General features: G+C 34.1%; 1 protein-coding gene across 3 annotated transcripts in view; it reads right to left on the bottom strand.

The window, feature by feature from the left end:
• Positions 1-22,683, bottom strand: part of LOC144447968 (protein kinase C and casein kinase substrate in neurons protein 2-like) — a 45,843-nt gene that overhangs the window by 20,247 nt on the left and 2,913 nt on the right. For all 3 annotated transcript variants that reach the window (XM_078138088.1, XM_078138091.1, XM_078138089.1), the window contains exon 2: positions 1,946-2,208. In XM_078138088.1, coding sequence (XP_077994214.1) covers positions 1,946-2,159 — 214 coding nt within the window. In that variant the 5' untranslated portion in view covers positions 2,160-2,208. The remainder of the gene's footprint in view (positions 1-1,945; positions 2,209-22,683) is intronic.

Raw genomic sequence — 22,683 nt, 5'->3', positions numbered from 1 at the left:
CATTTTTGTAAGCTAAATTGAAGCAAGCAAATGTTATAAGTAAATCACTTTAGGTAAGCCTGACCGAGTTAATTCATGCATACTTCTTTCAATTCAGTCAAATAATGTGTGTATGTAGTATGTATGTATGTATGTATGTGTGTGTGTGTGTGTGTGTGTGTGTGTGTGCGCGCGTGTGTGCGTATGTATGTATGTATGTATGTATGTATGTATGCATGTATGTATGTATGTATGTATGTATGTATGTATGTATGCATGTATGCATGTATGCATGTATGCATGTATGTATGCATGTATGTATGTATGTATGTATGCATGTATGCATGTATGTATGCATGTATGCATGTATATATGTATGTATGTATGTATGTATGTATGCATGTATGTATGTATGTATGTATGTATGTATGTATGTATGTATGTATGCATGCATGCATGCATGCATGCATGCATGTATGTATGTATGTATGCATGCATGCATGTATTGTATGTATGTATGTATGTATGTATGTATGTATGTATGTATGTATGTATGTATGTATGTATGTATGTATGTATGTATGTATGTATGTATGTATGTATGTATGTATGTATGTATGTATGTATGTATGTATGTATGTATGTATGTATGTATGTATGTATGTATGTATGTATGTATGTATGTATGTATGTATGTATGTATGTATGTATGTATGTATGTATGTATGTATGTCACACACGTAAGTCAAATTAGCTGATTACCAGAATTAATCCAATGAGTGTTAAGACTAAAAGGAACCTCACTCTTTCCTTCAACTGCCAATGGATTATTTTGACATTTCATTTCCAGGAAAGTAATTAGGGCATACCTACTAAGTAACATGAAATGGATGAGTTATATTTACTGAACTGTATGTATGTATGCCTTGTATGGCATTAACTTTATACCTACTTCAACAGTGTAACCTTATCAAGCAAACTCACATTTTGTTGATATTTGGTTGTTAAAACATGGCTCAAATCTAACTTCTGAAAGTTCTATGCTTGTACTCAGATTTAGCCAAGTTAAGTTTTTTAGTTTACAAATTTTCTATTGATTTCCATTGGGCACTTTCCCTCTATAAATTTGGTAGTCTAGATGTGGTGTTTAATAGCCTGTTTGCTCTTGACTATAGCTAATTTTGAGTTCTGCAGCATGCACATATATACTAACTGTTCACATTTGTTGAATTCTGCTTGTAACTACGTAATTTAATTTCTGTTTAGTGTAGTAGATTGGCAGTAGCTGTAGTGAACAGGCTCTGTATGTAGTTCAATCTGATTAAAATCCGATGAAGTGTACATGGCACAATTTCATTTTGGCTGTTACGTTTACTGTTGGTTGTTCATGATAGAGGGTCAATATAGAGTAATGTCAACTTATCTCACGCACGCCTATATTAATGCATGTGAAGTGCGTGGAACTGAAGTTATGGTGTCAACCAAGAAATTTATTTGTATGACATGCCTTGGCAGTAATATACATGTACTATTTCAGGTACAGAGAATTATACATGTACTTAGATCCAGGGCGCCCTCTAAGCCAATTTGACGCGCCACTGACACACACAATTTCTAGTGATGCACCAAAATTTGGTGTTCTCCTATCTCTTATTATGTGGTGAGTGTGTCCTCTAAGCCAATTTGACGCGCCACTGACACACACAATTTCTAGTGATGCACCAAAATTTGGTGTTCCCCTATCTCTTACTATGTGGTGACTCACAAGAAATCCCAGTTTCTCTCATTTTGACTCACAACAACAAAATTTGGCTATTGTTAGAGGGCACACTGCTTAGAGATCATAGAGTTGGACTGTAAGATATGTCAAATCACTCCGCCCTCAAAGGCTTTGCTCTGAAAGGGGTTGATCAATGTGCGAGAGTGCCCAGACATGGCATACCTTACAGACTACAGATCGCCTTACCTTTTTCTACGAGGTCATTCCATTTTTTCGCCCACTGCCTAAGTTGTTTGGCGTATGATTTTTCAATTTCACTTCTTTCATGAATCATAGCCATGAGATCATTACATAATCTGTTACCATCGTCAATTCTTTTCACAGTCTTTTTGTAATTGCCAAGTTCCCAGAAGGAATCGGTGGTGGGACTCGCAATATTTTCATCACTGTATGCCGACATGTTCTGTGTCTTCAATCTAGCTATCTAGCCATCAAATAGTCAATTGCTTCTGGAAAAACAGAAAAAAGAAAGTTGTTTTTAAAGTGATAATAAAATACATGTATAGCACAGATTTACATTTGCAGTTGCTGGGGTACCAATATTTCAAAGATCCTGTTGAATTTGGATTAAAATTTGCATGGGGAAAAACAGTTGTCTGACAGAGCTAAATGTATGAAAAAAGTTAGCCCAGAACAAAGAATGTTCCTATTCAACCCTTACAGTTCTGGTGATAGGAGAATTGAGTCTTGTTTGAGATTTGCATAATCCAGAGCACAGCAACTAGCACAAGTAACTATATCTAAACTACAAAGCACAACATTTATGATTTAATAAGGTGGTAGTCTGTTAGACCAATGGATATTGATAAGATATACTGTAGCACCATGGGTAGGATTTGTAGTACCAGAACACAGAGAAGGATAACAGTAACACTATATCTAGATTACCAAATAAGGTGATACATAATCTGTTAAACCAATGGAAATTGATAACATGTCAGACATCATATTTATAGCTGAATCTTTCACTTGCTAAATCTGACTACCAAGCCTGAAGTAAGTCAAATTCGAGCACTGAGCACTGATGTGAGAACCTGGGAATGAATCCTGGGCTGCTGCATAAAAGAGAAAAACGTCTGCTGGTTCCAACCTTATTTTACCAGAGCTCCTCACCAATATTGTGACTGAATGAACAGAAAGCTAGTCTGTTTACATATGTAGTTTCACAATAACTTCCTTTCCATCCATTCAATACAGCTCTCCCGATAGGAGCAGGGCAAGTGATGTGAGAACTTGCGATTGAATCGTAGGCCTCTGCATACAAAAATAAAACATCTACTGGTTCCAACCTTATTTCACCAGGGCTCCTCACCAATATTGTGATTGATTGAACAGAGAGCAATACGACTTCCCACACTCTCTCTCACAATCAAAATCTCTCTAATGAAAGTCTTCATGTATCTACAATTTGCTCTTTATCATTGGTTGCTAAGCAATCATGGCATTCCAACAAACGAAACCCTTGATCTTACACTTGGAGTGAAGTCATTGGTTGCAAAATGGTAATGCAATAACTGGAATTTCCATGGCAACTAATTGTATCATTCTGTAATCCTTAGTTGCTAGCACTGACCTCAATATCATAATTATGCTGTGCCTTTTTGTATGAGTACATTTGTATATTATGTACATGTACATTGTTCATACCCTCATTGTACCACTTAATACTAACTTAATGTAAATATTGAAAGGATATAGTTATACATTTTTCAATACTCTATATGCATATATTATTTTTAAGGGTGGTAAATAAATAACATCCACCTGAGTTTCCCAGGTGCTTAACTGGGGTTCACCACCAATATTATAAAATAGGTGACTATTCAAATTTTACAAGGTTACCCTACTCTATTCCCAGGGTTCACCTAAAATTATGGTACAGTTAAGTTTGTACATATATCTTTATACATGTATGTACTATGTTCATGGTATGGAAATGGTTGGTGTTGGCAGATTTCCCCTCTACCTGTACATGCACATATACGATGTGTGTTTACATTCAATACCAGGGTTCCAAAACATGAAGTAGGACAAACACATATACATTTGTATTATAACCAACTTTTTACACTCCTGGAGTTCTCTAATAATGTAACTACATTGTATTGGTAAACACAATATGTACAACATGTACTAGACTCTCTCACAGTCCTTGGAGCATCGCATCGCAATGCTAAAAAGGGCTGTTTTGTATGTATGTTATCTACTCCATAATTGTACTGTGGGCCCTCACCGACTACATACATGTAGGGCTAATCATTTGTTGACGTGTTACTGTGATACTCGGAGCATTGCAGTAACAAGTCAACAAATGATTAGCCCTACATGTACATGTACTGTCGATGAGGGGCCATAGCACAAAGGTATTCTAGTACAATTACGTGGCAGATAATGGTACGTACATGTACATGTACAAAACAGCTAATAGTGATGCTCCCAAGGACTGCTGAGACTGTAAACATATACATATATTAATACATGTACATGTACATGTATATACATACTGTAATGTGTTGTACATGTACATGTATGTCATCTTTTGGACTACAGTACATACATGTAATGTACACAGATGACAGAAGTACATATTGTATACACAGGAATGGGTTCAAATAAGGGTCACATTGCTGAATTACTACCAGCCTCAGTAAACCTTCCATCATTCACTTTAATTTATTTACATTTTGAACTTTTACTCCTTCACAAACAATAGTTACTGCACTGATCACATCAACTATGTAGTGTGTTTGCGTGCATGTATTATTCAGGCTGTACAACTGCAATATACTATGGTGTATGTAATGAATGATACGTGTACATTTTGTACATGTCTAAGCAAAATGTATATATCTCTCATCTAAACCTTGGCTTGAGTAGGAAACTGTCTGCAACAGCTACATGTTTTCATGTCCCTTCTTTAAGTCAGGTAACTACACATACCTATTTTTTCTTTCTTTTTTGACCTGGCAATTTGCCATTCCATTAAACTTTGTGCATAAATGGATCAATTAACTACTGACATTAATAGAAACACATAATTTCATGTACATTGATTTTTCAGTATTTATTAAATCACTGTAAAAGTGGTAATGTATGCATAACAATTTACCAGTGGTACCCCGGTACTACGTGTACAATATAGTAATGTCTCAACACTTCACAAATATAGTACTCAGGGATGTAGATAAAGGCCAGTAGTCAGCAAAATCAACTGGCAACTCGACATGTTCTTTCCAGATTCTCTTTCTGGAATCTGTGTTCAGAAATTATTGATTCAACCATTCTACATACATGTAGTAATGTTCACTGTTGGGCATATTCATCTTGTATGTTTTACCAACTACTTTTCCAATTTATATTGTACACATACATCATATACATGTTGTAGATGTACATGTAGAAAGGCAATACATACATGTTGTCTATGTCATGACAGATGCCTACAGATTCAATTCCAATTGACATACATGTATACATGATTGTACACATGTACATATAGTATGATATACATGTACGTACCGGTATACAGGTACACTTTCATGTACATCATATACATGTTGTAGAAGTTGGAAGGCAGTACACATACATGTAGTCTCTGCCAGATGCCTACAGATTCAATTATCAATACTACCGTGTTTAACATCTGTAGATGTGTGGTTATACCTGACAATGCATTATGGGAAATCCCATGAAAAGTTCATTATTATATCAGAATACAGTATCTATGAGCTTAGTTAAATGGTATTCTGATCTGTGTCAGAGGTCAAAGGTTATCTGCCATACTTCAAATTAGATGTAGATAATGGTTGTGGGAACCTCCCTCTCTCCAGAGATAACATGAACACATGCACAAAAATAGAAGGGGTGTGACTCAGTTTTTATTGGACAAAGGATATCACAACATAAGATTGTCATTATTATCTTTTGGAAAAATCAATCGAACTATTTCATCATAATATCAAACCATTTCATGTTTATATATATCTTGCAATACTATTAGTCAAACTTAATATCATACCTTGTACCATACATACACAAAAAATATGGAATTTATACCTTGGTCATTCTACATCATGACACCATGTGTCCACGTCACTGGTTCTGCTGTGTTCAAAATATGAGTCAAAACATTCAAAATTGCCATCACTTTCCCTGATTTTTCTTTGATATTACTGGAACTGGTAAAATTATGTTATTCACCGATATTTTTCATCATTTAGCTGGAAAATATTCATGACTAAGGCTTGTCACTACGAGTCACTAGACATGCCATGATAAGACCCCTTAGGTCATTTGTATTTCCCTTGGCTGAACGAAGATAAATATTGGGAATAATATCTAAATACAGGCCAAGTTATTGTCTTCAAACAGAAAATATGGATTATATTACCCTTGTCATTCTATGTCAAGACAACCACAGTACATCACTGGTTCTGTGGTGCTTAAACTATGAGTCTAAATGTTACATATCACCATTAATTTATTCAATTTTTCATAAATTATATCCGAGGTGGTACATGTATAATTATATTATTCCTCTAAATTTTTCTTCTTTCAGTTAGCAAATGCTATTGACCTACAGGTTTGTCACTACTCATCCAGCAACTCACAGTGCCAAGACCCCTTAGGTCACTTGTAATTTCCATGGCAGAACAAAGAAAAATATTAGGGAATAATATCTAATCTTCATGGTATGTGACAAATAGCTGCATGTAAATTTATATATATCTGGACATCCGTATTATATGTACTGACTGTAACTGTATGTTATGTTTACATACTTTTGTGGTTAGACATTACTGAATTTGTAATTTCAATGTCACATATTTATACAAATTAATATAATATTATTAACCCTTTCACCACCGATTCCTGCTATTGCAGGAATGCGCAAGTGCTGAACTGTTACAAGTACATGCTCAAATACAGATGTATAAATCAAAAAAGACATATATACCGTACATATTTGTATGTCATTGTCAGGTACATGTACATGTATATTTGTATATTCAGAAATAATTGTGTTAAAGGCTACTAGAATAAGAATCAGACAACAGATGCATTTTTAGCAAATGTTGACAGTCCAAACATACATGTACAGTACACATGGCATGGTACACAAACAGACACCAGATTCAATTACACCAGATTCAAGTACAGTAGTTTGAGTGGCAGTCAATATCCAAACATAACTTGTAAGTTTATTTAAAAGGAAGAATAAATAGTGTGTCTTTGTGAAAAACAGATGTACAATGAACACAACATTTCATTAACACTATGTTGCATTGTTGTCTGGAATTATTATGTCTACATAATCTACTTTTATTTCAATATCATTTCATAAATTATGAAATATGAATTTTCTAATATCTCGAGTGACAAATTAATAAGGGTTCAATCAATCAATTTCATAATATGAAATATAAATATTCTTAATATCTCACTCTTTGTGACAAATTAACAAGGGTTCAATCAATCAATTACTAATTAACAATTGTCATGGTAACACAGCAATGTGACAAATATAATGGTATTACTGTAGTTTACCTTTCATACAGGCACACACACAGTACATGTCACTATATATGGATCATTATAATGAAGTACTGGCCTCAAACCATTTTGTTATTCAGTTCTAGTATTACATACACTGCTCAATCTATTTCATAAACATCTGTTCACTTGTTAGTTTCACACTGCGCTATTATTCTCCAATTTCTACTTTCTATTATACGTATCAATCAAAAGACTCAATAAAAGCATTCCACTTCTCAATCCTACTACTGATATGATTAATTTTCTACAATAGGTCAACTTTCGGTTTTGGAAATACAGTACAGCGTATTTATGATGGGTGGTACAATGTACATACTATATGTGTGTATGCAATATAGGTAAAATCTGAGTACCCTAGTCATTTAATCATGTTTCCATACCACAGTATTGGTTGGCAATATACGTAAAATCTGAGTACCCTAGTCATTTTATCAGGGTTCCATAACAGAATATTGGTTGGTAAATAGGTGAAATCTATCTGAGTTCCCCAGGTAAACCTATCCGTGTATTTGTTGTGGGTGGAAAGTAGATAAAATCTATGAGTGCCAAGTAATTTAACCAGGCATTCTACCAGTATATTAATTGTTACGATGGAAAGTAGGTAAAATCTGTCTAGATATACTAGCTAGACTGAGAGCACAGTGGGGCTCAGACCCTCACAGCCGGCTGAATTCGCCGCCTGCCATCTTGCAATTAAAACACTGATACACATCTTTGATGAATCCAACTACAATATACATACAACTGATAAAGGTAAAGTTTAGTACACTTTGTTTAGTTTACAATGTATAAAGTGAGCACCTCAAATTGCCATAGAAACATTCAAATCTAAATTACCAACAATTTCCTGTGGTTTTTTTTTTAAAATGGCACTGTTCACAATCACTTTTCACCATTCCCAAATATTATTGATTTATGACTTCCTTATCATACAATGGAACTAAAACCTGACCTACCTACAAACTGGAAGGTTATTTTTCAATTGTTTAGCCAATAGAAATAAAAAATATAAATCAAAAGTACTCTCTTAAAGTTAAGATCAATGAATTCCATAGATTGCAATCACAATCATAGTACAAAACAATATATTATGAAACTGAAAACTTTCGTAAGTGTCTGAGATGTAGAACACACTTAATACCCAACCATGAATAGCTGTGAGATTACTTTGTCATTCACTGTGGCAATCCTAATAAGATTACAAGTATAACATTCAGTAGTGACTTTATACAATCAAAAGACATTGTAAATGAAATTAGGTCAGCTATGTGACCTTTGACCCCAAGTCAGTCTTTTAAGTCACAGATAAGAGATCTGACCACTTTACACTTTGTGAATTGTATCTTTAATGCATTCTAGTCATGTTTCCTGTTTCAATAATGGTCACACACACCAAAACCAACCAATATCACTTCACAGTATTTCCCTTTCAAGTAAAGCCACACAAAATGTAAAAAGTCTGAAAGCCTGAAATCTGTATGTGTGACTGTTATCAATGCCATCATACTCAATACATTTTCTATAATGTACTAGGTGACTCCTGTTTGAAGTGGAAAATAAATTTGTTAAGTTACTCACCCTCTCTCTATCTCAAGTACTACTATCAAGTCTTGCATTCACTTTCCAAAATAAAATGGTGGCTACAAAGGGATACATGTACAGTATAGTTGGGCGAGTTTATTTTGAAAATGGCCAAATGTCCCCTCCCCTCCCCTCTCCTCCCCCAGCTGTTATACAACTCAGTTTAACTTCTACACTTGGTGTTCAGATTTAGCAAAGTGAACTATTTCAGCTATGATTTGCTGTTGATTTCCATTGGTCTAACAGACTTACCACCTTATAAATTTGGTAATCTGGATACAATGTTTACTATTCTAATTCTGTGTGTCCTGGACTACTGCAACTACATGTACATGTGTACAGATTAAAAAGTCCTGTCAATTTCTTTTGTAGAAATTTACACTATAATTTACATACTGACAAAAAAGTCCCATTGTGTCTTACAACTTTTTCATGCTTGACTGGTACACGTACATGTAGATTTTAACACTGAACAAAATTTGACCAATCAAAAGCACTGATTTACCAGCTTATTCAAAATCAAAGTAAACAAAGGTAAAAGAAAGGGATAATGAGAATTACATTCCAGATTAGTATTTGATACAGACAGTATTTCCTACCTGAATGTACAGACCAAGGCCAATGTTCTTTTAGTCTGTGAACACAACATCCATGGGCTGTGCTCACCAAGTTAACTCTACATCCAATTTTTAGGGTGAAATTACAGTAACACACATGTTAGGTACTAGAAACAAAGTCCTTCATGAGTTAATAATTCTATTTGATGTCAGCCTACATTTGTTCTTGAAATAATGATCAACTTCCTGGCTGTGGTCAGGGTTGTGGTCAATAAGGCCAAGAACACAGGTACTTGGGAAATGATTATATCCTAACTAGGGTATAGATTCTATCAATGGATGAATCACCTAATTTTTGACAGGAGTGGGGTAGGGTGGGGGCTGTGGTCAGGGTTGTGGTCAATAAGGCCAAGAACACAGGTACAGGTACTTAGGAAGTGATTATATCCTTAACGAAGGTGTAGATTCTATCACTGGATGAATCACTTAATTTTGAGGAGGTAGGGGTGGGGGTGGGGGGGGGGGGGGTAGGAATGGGGGGGGGGGTAACAGGTATTGTACGATACATTTGTACATGTACATTCTACATGGGGTCGGTCTGAGAAAATCATCAAGATGAAGGAAGAACAACCTTTTTACAAGATATACCTCTACAAAATACTGATTTCGTGGACAGCAATGTGAGTTTCCAACACATCAATAGTCTATAACGTTACAACATGTGATGCTACCATACCAGCTTTCACATCAGAAAGAGAAAGGAGATTCGAGCACATCTTAATACAGTCTAATAAACCAAGAATTCAAGGGTTACCAGGCACATCCATGTCTTTTCTTCAATCATATGCCTTGTACATGTACATATAATAAGTGGTCACAGTTTCCCCTCTTCCCTACCCTCTTCTGTATCTCTCTCTCTCTCTGTCAATAATCCTACGGAATACACTGTTCCTACTGCCCTTCCCATTCACCATCAACCCTTATGCTCAAATTTATGGAAGATATTGTTCTGCTAATAATACATATGTACATATAGTTTAAAGTCTACAATGTATGACATGACTCAAGTGTCATTCTTGTGAAACTATACACATATTACACATCACCAACAATATAGTCACATATAAACAATGGATAATCTGTAGCTAAACATTCATGAGGTCAAAGTTCAAATTTGAAGTTACATTTCTGGGTGTGGTTGTATTAAAGTCTTCCTATTTGCTCAATACTATCAATATCCCATACTCCATACAGTATCACCATACTTGTAGACTGTGTTTTTATCACAATGTCCAAAGGTTGCTGACTCATGAATAATAAATTTTATGGTGGCTAGATCTATCAACCCTATAAAAATGTCTACATAATACCTACTTTGTAATAGTAACAGGTAGGTACAGGTGTTTGAAAAATACATCCATAAAATATTGAGTGCTCTGATTCTGATAATGGAAAACAACAAATACTGTGCAAAATTATCACTCATATTTTTTTGGGGGAGTGTAAATACATGTATTGTATACAAGTCAGTAATATCCTAATTAGGACAAAAACATACAATTTACTTTCTGTATTTTTCCCAATTGGAATAAACGGATAAAATGATTTTTCAGATACATTTACAATATACTTAAAACCCATGTACTGACTTTTTTTCTGGACAACCTATATCTGACCCCTGGCTTTTTTGTAGGTCTGATAATTAAAATAGATTTAATATACACAATGCTTTCCATATATATGCACAAAGTCACAGTTGTGTGTTTCAGAGAGTTCAAAGGTCATTAACCACAGTTGTGCTAAAAAAAATTTATCCTAATAATTATCCTAATGGAGGAATATTCCTCACTGTATTAAACAGTCTATTTTATGCTAATGGTACATTTGTATATTAATGTGTATTTCTCACACAAGATATATTTCTAGGCAAACTGAGATTACATGTATCTATTCTCCACTATAGTAAATGTATATCACACCACATAATGCTTACATGTATCTTTTTTTTATCATAAATATTGAAAATTTATATTTTCAATTTTTTTTATTAAATCAATATCACCCTATGGTATTGAACTTGCTGTAGAATCACCAGTTATGTAGACTGTAATGATGTCATCGGTCCAGGCGTTTCAGTCTGCCCTAATTTAGGGAGATTAGACTGAGCCCACAACGGCCGATCTGTCAGTCTAACCAGTTATGTAGCATTAGGGCATTTATTAAAATATACAATATATTTATTTCCCTTATATATCAGGCTGTAAAGACAGCGTTATTTCTCAAAAATTTTCCTTCTGGAAAATAACAAGTGTGTGTCACTACACATGTCTAAGGAGTCTAGGTGACAAGGCCCCTTAAGATACTTATATTTCTCTTTTGAGCGACCAGATATTAATATTGAGTTACATTGTTGAGTGATATATTGGTGTGAATGAATTCATTACTTACAATAAGTAGAATTGGAAATATGAGAACACATATGTACACTGGTAGTAGTACATACAGTCTTACTTTACAGTGCAAACACACTAGGCAAATGCACATTTAAAATATTGCTGACATCATAAACATGAACATAAGTATACTTTTATGTATTCTAGTTCATATACAGTATCGTTTTGATTTACACCTCCACTCGCAGTCTAGTTCCTGTACAGTATAGTTTTGATTTACACTGCCACTCACATACTCTAGTTCCTATACAGTACTATTGTTTCGATTTACACCTCCACTCACAGTCTAGTTCCAACAATGTACATGTATACAGTATCGTTTTGATTTACTTACAGGTTTAGTTAGAAACCACGTTGACATCCAGACTACATTCTCGCTAGCCTGTCTACTAATTGACACCTACAATTCATTCTAGCCCAAAGATTTACAATGTAGTTTGAATGCGTTGTTGACAGAATACAACATGTATATTGTCAAATCATTATCATGTCAAGCCAGATTGGCAAGTCTTTCAACTAGTAGCTATGAACAGATGTAGGAGTCACATATTCAGGTAGTATACAGACTAATCTATTCAACAAGGCAAATTTTTCTACTAACTCTATTCCCATTGAAGTGTGTTTTGCCAATATCACAAAAAAGGGATGATATTTATATTTAATTAAACAACAATAATTTTGACGTTTCAAATCTATACATCATAATAACTGGACAAAAATATATACATTTTAAAATTATATTACAATTGTATTTTCATAGTGACAGTCAATACACCTTCTTGTATGACAATGTTAGCTATGATCTAGTCACCATTTTTGACGACAAAACACGGTAAACAGAGACTGTCACATCATTCATATTCGTATTTAAATTTTTGACAGTCATACCCCTGGATTTTTTTCTGCCTTATTAGAAGTGTATTTCTCAAACAGACCTTTTATAATTTGATGTCTTTTACTTTTAATAAATGTAAGTTGAACTCAATACAATTCAATGTTATTAGCATAATGTGTATTCCTGCACGAAATAACTTCACTCAGCACTAGAATAAATTGAATTATTCAGAAAGATCTAATAAATAAAACTAATTTATTTGAACTAATTTCAACTGTAATTGTAGCAGTGCTATTATAAAACTCAAACCACATGTGTCCTTCAAAAGAAAACATGATGTATGTATTTACTTTGTCATTTTACAAATACATACAGGAAAATTGTGCACACTTTGCCAGCTGTTCCAGCATGAAAAAGAGGTCCATAATTAAATAAATTGATTTTTCTAGGCTTTTATAATTCTTTCTCCATCTCTATGACAAAGCATACATGTACTCTCCCAGTGCATACATACATGTACTGTACTCCACCTCTATGATAAAGTACATACATGTATACACTCACAGTACATACATACTGTACTCAACAGTGTATAAATACTGTACTCCACTTCTATGATAAAGCACATATACACCCAGTGCATACTGTACATGTACGTATTCCACCTCTACGATAAAGCATATATATATACTCACAGTGCATACATGTATTCCACCTCTACAATAAAGCACATAAATGTATACATGCGATCGCACAATATCATTTTTGGGGAATTTTTCTACAGATGTATACATGCACCAGTACATTGTATGTACATACATGTACATGTATGTGTATGCATGGGTACATTGTACAATCATGTATGTGTACACTACATGTACATGATATGTATACAAGTATGGGTGCAATATCATGTGACATCTTTGGTACTGAGATGATGCCAGAAGACTGTCAATTATACATTTCTCTGAACTCAAGTATACTCTTAGTACTTTTTACCTTGAAATTAAATCTAATATCACCATTATACATGTACATCACACCACATCTTGTACATGTCTTCATATGTGAAGCACTTGTTTGTGTCTAATCACAGAACATGGCTGCTTCCAATGAAATTATTCGCATATAAATATGATTTGTGAGGATAAGGGTACATAATTCACCACTCAGTGAACCATACACGTGCTATGTACCAAAGACTACCATGGGTGTATACATTACATGTATATCGTATGGCTGTATGACAAACAGTCTATAGTAACCGATCTTTACGTTAAGTGCATGTGTACCAAGATCAAAGATCCAAGATACTAAATAAACTAAATGTCATATCTTACAAGTGGTTTACTTCACAGCTACTGCATTGTGTTGCTCTGTATTTCTGTAACAACTTTATGTGTCAAGTTACTGTCTTTCAAATATCAGTATAACAAATTTGGATTTTGTATGTTTACACATTAGGAAATATGGTAAAATATTGTAGTAAACAAAGAAGGAAACCAGTTGACCAAATCCAGGACTTGAACATAGAACCCTCTGATCACTAGAAAGACTACCAACCATGATTTGCTATGATATACACGCCGACATCCACCGATTCTAAAATAAATATATGCTAAATAAACAAACAATCATACTTTGTTGCTACTATTATCGGCTTCCAAAGACCAAGTGTTGTACTCATATAAAGTATATTCCAATTTCAAGTTATCCTGGCTTCCCAAATACCATAATTGCAAGAAATCGTTAATTATGCTAATTAATTCTATTAATATGCATTGGATATTCAGCAAAATCTAATTTTACATAATGTTAATGTTAATTAAAGTTTGATTTAATAATAACTATGCAAGCATTCAGATCACAACATGCAGTTACTGTCTTAGTGTAGGAATCTGGGTCACAGTAATAAATAAAATGACCACTATCTTTTGAGCTTAGCAAATAATTCAGAATGTGTACATGTAAACTTTCACTGTTTCATACACAGGACACTGCATTTCTGTAATGACCATGGTCACTGTTATGCAAGTTAGCTGAGAATCTGATGTGTGATAGAGTTGACAAAGTTGTCCAATCTCAATGAAATTCACTAGACACGAGACTACATGAGGTATGTACGACCTCTCCCACACAGTAACGACTCCATGTACATACATACATACCTGCACATATTAAAGCAAGTCAGTGATCACAACACACACCTGAAGTGAACCCTTTCCAAACATTAATTATTCAGCTAGTCAGGTACTCCCAGGCCTGTCTTAGTATAACGATCTACATGTACATATATAGTAAACTTTAGTACTAACAAACAACAGCATGTACCCCAGATCAACTTTTGCAAAGAACTATGCTAAACACCATACTTTTCAAACGCTTGCGACTACCACATCAGAGGTTAGACACTTGAAAACCACACATTCTTTCTAAATTTTAAATGCCATATTTCCTGTTCTCAATACCCCAGTAGAATACCCCTAGTAGAATTAACAACAGCATACCAGAACAACGGAATGAACTTTCATAAAAGAACTGCTAAAACATACCTTTTAAAGGAACCCCAAACACTGGTGACAGAGGTGACAATAGACACTAAACAAATCAATTCAAACAGAATATAGAGATTACAATTGAATCATGTGTATCTGTCTACTGAGGGTAACACCACAATAGCATTCCTAGCAAACTTCTGCTATTGTTATGCAAATATCAGGTACTATTGACTCATTTGGTTGGCATCTTTGACAAACTTCCCTATGCTCCACTGACTTAACAATGGTATGTAGGTAGTAGTTGGGGTAATAACTAGAATAATATATTGATATGGTACTGTTTCTGCTCCTGAAATAAGTGTATCACCAAGGATGCATTTTTTCAATAGATTACAATTGATTTTGTTGGTGAGATGTGACATTGCAGGTGGTGTAGTAGTAGTACCGTATTACATGGTTTTTTTAAATATACTAAATCAGTGTATTAGTGTAAGAGTGAGAATCTTTGATATGAAACAGTTCCGTGTCTAAAATCAGTCCACCACCAAGGTTATACTGCTTACCAATAATAATTAATAATTAATAACAATTCTTTTTGTCTACAAGATGTGACATTGCAGGTAGTATAGTTATAATTTATAACACATTCCATTCCTGTGAGATCATGACTTTGCAGGCAGTATGCGGGTACATAGTTGTAGTACAGGCCAAGTCTGGCTATGAAAATGCAGTATTGCAGGTAGCAATTGTGGTACAAATCAGTCACTTTATAAGATTGTATGATTGTACCTTACACAGTTTTAATGTCTAAGACTTGTAAGTAAAATCAGTTTATTACCAACCATGGACATTTTCTATTCCTCAGGTATTTATATGGCATGCTGCAATGCAAATAAAACTACTACTACATTGCATTAACACTACAGTACTCACATTACACAGTACACTGTGCCATGTCTAAAATCAGTCCATCACCAAGAATATTTTATAGCTCATACATTTCAGTTTTGAATGGATTTTGTTTCTTCTCTTTAACACAATGTCATAATGTCAAGAACTAAACTACATCAAGGCCATACATGCATACAACATTCTCCATTTTGGTCTGTATAATCATCAAACCAGGTCAGAATTATTACCCATCGCTTTTAGCCCACAATATGAACATCGCCAACGATCACACTATTATTGTCAGTACAGATGATGCTACAGAACTGTATTTCTGGTCCATGCACTGTCCTTGATAAAAAGCGACAGAAAATATTACTTGAGTCTGTGACATTAAACGGTTTTACAACATATTACTTAGAGTATTATAAAGTATGATCACCAAGGCCAGATATATCAACTACATTTTTGTATCTGTCACTTTTAGCTCATGTGTACAGTAACTGTACACTGCCAATGATCTGCTGATGACTTAATATCAGATATGTACATGTAATAGTTTTATAATGTGTAAGTATCACTTTTGAGTATACAATCGATAATACAGTATTATCACCAAGGCCAGAAATATCATCTACATTTTGTATCTGTCACTTTTAGCTCACGTGTACAGTAACTGTACACTGCCAATGATCTGCTGATGACATATCAGATATGTACATGTAATAGTTTTATAATGTGTAAGTATCACTTTTGAGTATACAATCAATAATACAGTGATATCACTAAGGCCAGAAATATCAACTCTATCTGTCACTTTTACGTGTAGCTCACCCTCACATGTACAGTACATGTAACTGTCAGGGATCTACTGATGACTTCATATCAGATATATACATGTAATACATGTAATACATGTACATGTAGTTTTATAATGCATCACTTTAGGTGATCAACAAGGCCATAACTATTATTCATCCAACTGTAAAATGATACCCTTTGGTAGGACAACCAAGGTCCTCACTGTCCAAGGATAGTTCAATCCAATAAAACCTGATATGAAGGGAAGGGCTCCATACATGTAATAACATAGATGAATTTACACAAGTGTTGTATCTTGTATGTGTCACTGTGTGCTGCAACTTTAAGGATAATTTTACAATACAACACTAACTTTGATTATTATTCATAATTTCCAAATGTCAGACTATCAATTTATACAGATCAACAACACACGTGTTTTAATTATCTTTTACACAATGAAATCTTGATCATAAACTATCTAGATAACAGATTCTCCACCATACCCATTATCCCATACCAAAAACAGATTTCTTGTTTGTATATTCATCATTTTCTTAGCAATGAAATCTTGATCATAAACTGTCAAATATGTGTGATTTCTTTATCAGGATTAACAAGGACAGACTTTACTATTCATACACCTATAATGACATATTCCACATTTCATTATTTTTCAGCATCACATATATATGTTTTTATCTATATACAGTACAATAGCATATCACTTCTCCATCAAAACACACACTGCATGATCAAACTTTACTACGCTGTATTCAATATTTTAAATCTTGGATCATTATTATTAGACATAATCCATAAATGAAAACAGATGTCACACACATATTGATAGCAGGAAATGTCACTTTTTTTCTTCAGACTGGTCATGGACACTTTTACTATGAATCTACATTCAATCTGTTATCAGCTCAATAAATACCAGTTTATAGTGTATATACATCATATTCAGTTACAAAATAATATATTCATTACAAATATGATTTATGAACCATATCAGAAGCAGATAATATTAATATCTTTTACTATATGAATGTTCTTTACTGAATATTATTTACAACAATATATGTACGTGAATTGCACAGAATAAATCCCAACTATGATTTAGTTTTATAAATCAATAATATAGATTCAATTAATTATATACAAATGTTCATTCAGCAGATAATGATTTTTTATTTTGAGAATTCATGTATTGGAAATTAGAAATATTCTAACGTTGTCATTCTCTAGTGTTGTAGTCCTATATTTCAGATATGACACTTTGCATGGTGGTTGCAAGACTGACTTTGCATGGTGGTTGCAAGACTGACTTTGCATGGTGGTTGCAAGACTGACTTTGCATGGTGGTTGCAAGACTGACTTTGCATGGTGGTTGCAAGATTGACTCTTTGCATGGTGGTTGCAAGACTGACTCTTTGCATGGTGGTTGCAAGACTGACTGGCTGCAAGACTGACTTTGCATGGTGGTTGCAGACTACCACATCAATTTTATAGTCTAGATACAATATTTTTTGTGTCCTGGACTACTACAGTACTAATTTGGTAGTCTAGATATAATGTTCAGTAGGCTATGTGCCCTGGACTACAGCTAACTTGGTTGTCTAGATACACTGTTTAGTCATCTATACATGTTTGTATGTGATGGCCCTGGACTACAGCTAACTTGGTTGTCCAGATACAATGTTTAGTAGTCTATGTGTCCTGGACTACTGCTAATTTGGTAGTCTAGATACAATGTTTAGTAGTCTATGTATCCTGTACTGCCGGTACTGCTAATTTTGGAACCTGGAACAAACCGTAAAATTACATGGGAATAGTACCTACTGTAACCCAGTGGCTGCATATCCTAATACCTAATAATGTATAATATTGAATATTAATTATTATATAATAAAATATGCAGTGTTCCACAGTTTTGTATGTTGTGACATTCCTTTTTTTATATATAATATGCCTAACACATATTTACATGTTACATATACAAATGTACAGTAGATATATATCTGTATGAAATTTTTTGCTTGGTTATTACTAAAAACAGACAGAAAGCATGAATAAAGTTAATAACATCTACAAAATATTAAGATGTTATTCCCCAATTTTTTTCTTCGTTTAACCAAGGAAAATACAATTGTACAAGTGATCTAAGGGGCCTTTGTAGTGACTCGTAGTGACAACCTTTACTTAGGTCATGACTATTTTCCAGCAGAATGAAGAAAAATATTGGAGAATAGTATAATTATAACTGCGCCAGTAATATCAAAGAAATATCGGGGAAAGTAATGGCAATTCTGAACGTTTTGACTCATATTTCAAACACAGTAGAACCAGTGACATAGACACATGCTGTCATGACACAGACACACATTGTCGTGAAGTAGAACGACCAGAGTATATATTTTCCATATTTTTGTTGAACTTGGCTCGTGCATGGTATTATCAATTTTTGAGGTGCTGGTCATGATTGTCAAAGAAAGTTTTAAACCATGAAATTTTTTAAAAAGTTTATTGACCTCAGAGTCAGTAAATCCATAATGTCATACATTTGTTGATATGTGTACAATGTGTACATGATAATGTTACAGTATTAAATATACTTATATTTTCATTTGATATGTTTCCCTATACTGTCTTATCTTACATGCTCATTGATTATCTACTTTATCTCATTTTCTGATTTGCAAGACAATTATTTGTACCTTGGTTTAAATATTGGAGTGATTGCATTGACTAATTAAGTTAACCCAATCTATTTATATAATCCGTGCATAAATTATTCTATAAATAGATCAACTTGGCATATCACAAATCTAACAGACACATGCACAATGCTCTCTGTGGTTCGAATCTTAAGATCTCTCTTCACTGTGAGAAGAGATTTGAAGCCACGAATAACTTCTAGACTAACAGATGCAACATCACACAATAACAACGTGATGAACTAGTCAGCAGTCAATCGTATCTACAGTAAAGTTGAAAATACATTTTGGTTGTAGTCATATTTTCATGTCATATCAATTCTGTGACATTTCCAAAACACCAGTAGGTACTGTAATATTATAATAATAATAATAATAATATTTATTTCTTTAAAAACGCTTTACATGTAAAACAAAACATCTCAAAGCGCTTCACACAACTTTGTAAGAAGAATTAAAAAACGATGTACAGATGTAAGAAAATGTAATAACAGGCATTATTACATATTTATCACAGATTACTTGCACTGGGGACTTGCAATTTTACAGGTTATACTACTAGTAGTTTACTAGTACAGAATTGTGAATTCTTGGTAGAGTAAAGGTGATTGAAGTTTAGTCAGGCACTATATAAACATGCACATGTACATTGTAAGTGCCTAAGGAACTAGTGAAACAGTCTTGCTCAATACATGCAATCCAACATTTCAAATTAATACTCTTTAATAAGGATAAGGCAAGATACAAGTGCAAGTACATGTAGGTGTGTTCACATGCCATTGATAGCATCAATAATGAACAGTATACCATCTTTGACACACTTACTAAGTCAATACCACACTGATTTGTATTTTTTTTTACTTAAAATGTTTATTTATCATCTGTACTTCTTGTAGTGTTCTGCTCTGTATCTTTACACACTTGTACTCAAGGCCAATGGTCTAAGTACTGAATAAACCATATTTATGATGGAATGCTCTCACAATAATGCAGTTATAACTACTGAAGTAGATCAGCTGATTTGTGTGTGTGTCAATGTTTGATACAATATGATAGTGGCTACACCTTAAGTAAGCAAAGCCCCACAGTTACTGGTTATTAATAGGACTGTACCTTGATATGTGTGTCTACCTAGGTAAGGTATTAAAATGACAGTGATTACATAAGAAAAGTACACAGCCACTGTATTTTGTTGTACTATATACACATAACCATAGCCTTCAAATAGAAACTATATTAAACAAACTACATTTGCATAGGTATATAGAATGAACACACACACACACACACACACACACACACACATGCATGCATGCATGCATGCATACAAATATACACGCAAGCTCAGACTTCATCTGTGTGTACGTACATGTATGCATAATTTGTGTATGTGTGTGAGTGCATGCATGCGGGTGTATGTATGTGTATCCTAGTGTGTGTGTGTGTGTGTGTGTGTGTGTGTGTGTGTGTGTATTTATGTATTTTATGTAGAATGTATGTATTTTAAATTTTATATGTACATGTATATGTGTGTACATGCCTACATACATACACATGAACAGCATCAAGCCAGACAGGCAGCCAACTCTGGATTATATTCAAATGTATGATTCAAAGAAAAATCAGATATACACACTACATATAACTATATCTATAGACACAGAGACAATGTAGACTATGGGTTAACTATCCATGTATCAAACTACAATGGAAATGTTACGAGATGTGCCAAATATACACATACCAGTATAATACAAAATAAATCAAAATAATACTGTTCACTGAGCAAAGGATAAGGCATGACATCACGACAGTTGACTACACATGAATTTTAATACATGTACATTACCAGTTTAGTTTTAACATTCCTCCCATAGTCACAGTGTACGCAACAATGCATGACTCTACAGGTTGGAATTAGTGAACAAGTGTATAAATGGAGTCACTAGTCTAGAAGCCATCCATAGCTTTGAATCTCTTGTGAAGAGAGAAATCTTAGACATTCAAAGCCACAGATAGTCTCAACAGTCTGGAGTCACAGATTTAGCCAGTAGACTGGCCAAGAGACTTGCCTACCTGACTTGACATACATGCACTGGCTTGACAGTTCTGGCAAAGGGTGTTTTCAAGGCAGCCACGTTGATAGGCTACCCAGTAGAAAGGCTAATGCTATATGTCAGTCTCCCAACATTTCAATGATTGTGTCAGCACATTATGCAAGAAAGTCAACAATTCCTGTTTCCTATCAGAACTGTATCTGCAGGGCATACTTTGTGTTTGCTATACAATGTAATATATGGTTCACTTCTGTGATGATGGTTAGATAGTACACTCAGTTATTTGCATGCTATGTGCCCTTGAAGCCATTTGACACAGCTGACATACTGACATACAGCTATTACAATCTACATGCTATCCTTGGCTTCGAATGAAAGAAATCTTAAGATTATCTTCAAACAAAATCAATGTACATGTATACACTAAACAGAAGTGCCATGCTCATACAAAATGACTGATGTGGGTACATTTTCTAGTTGCTCCCCACCTCCTCCCCCCACCCCACCCCGCAATATTTTTGTGATGTACATGTACATTTTTGTATGTTGTCTCACAAGAAAATAAATTCTTTATCATTTTAACATAATGACGTACATCAGAAATATTAGACAACAATGATGCAGCCTTCTAATTCAGTTTGATGTGTCAATGACGTAAACATACTGCTTGTGTAACAACAGACCAAATTATGGTATTCCCCTACATGTAAATCTTACTAAGTGGGGTGATTCACAAAGAAACCCTTATCAATGTGACCAACAAATCTTGTTCTTTGACAACACACTGTGTGTAACACAGGTATTTAGGGTCAAATTTCATCAGCTAACCTTGACCTTTACCACACCTTGAATAACTTTTTATCATTTGACCTCAATTTATCCACTGTTGTCCATGAATTCCTTTCTTGTTACAAGTATCTAATTGTTTCCTATTGTCCAAGTTATTTTCATTATTATAGGAAGTGTGAGATCCTTTGG

Source organism: Glandiceps talaboti, chromosome 17 (assembly GCF_964340395.1).
Source record: "Glandiceps talaboti chromosome 17, keGlaTala1.1, whole genome shotgun sequence".
In the NCBI taxonomy this organism is placed as follows: Eukaryota; Metazoa; Hemichordata; class Enteropneusta; family Spengelidae; genus Glandiceps; species Glandiceps talaboti.
Note: the sequence above shows the minus strand (reverse complement) of the source record. Positions and strands in the feature narration are given on the sequence as shown.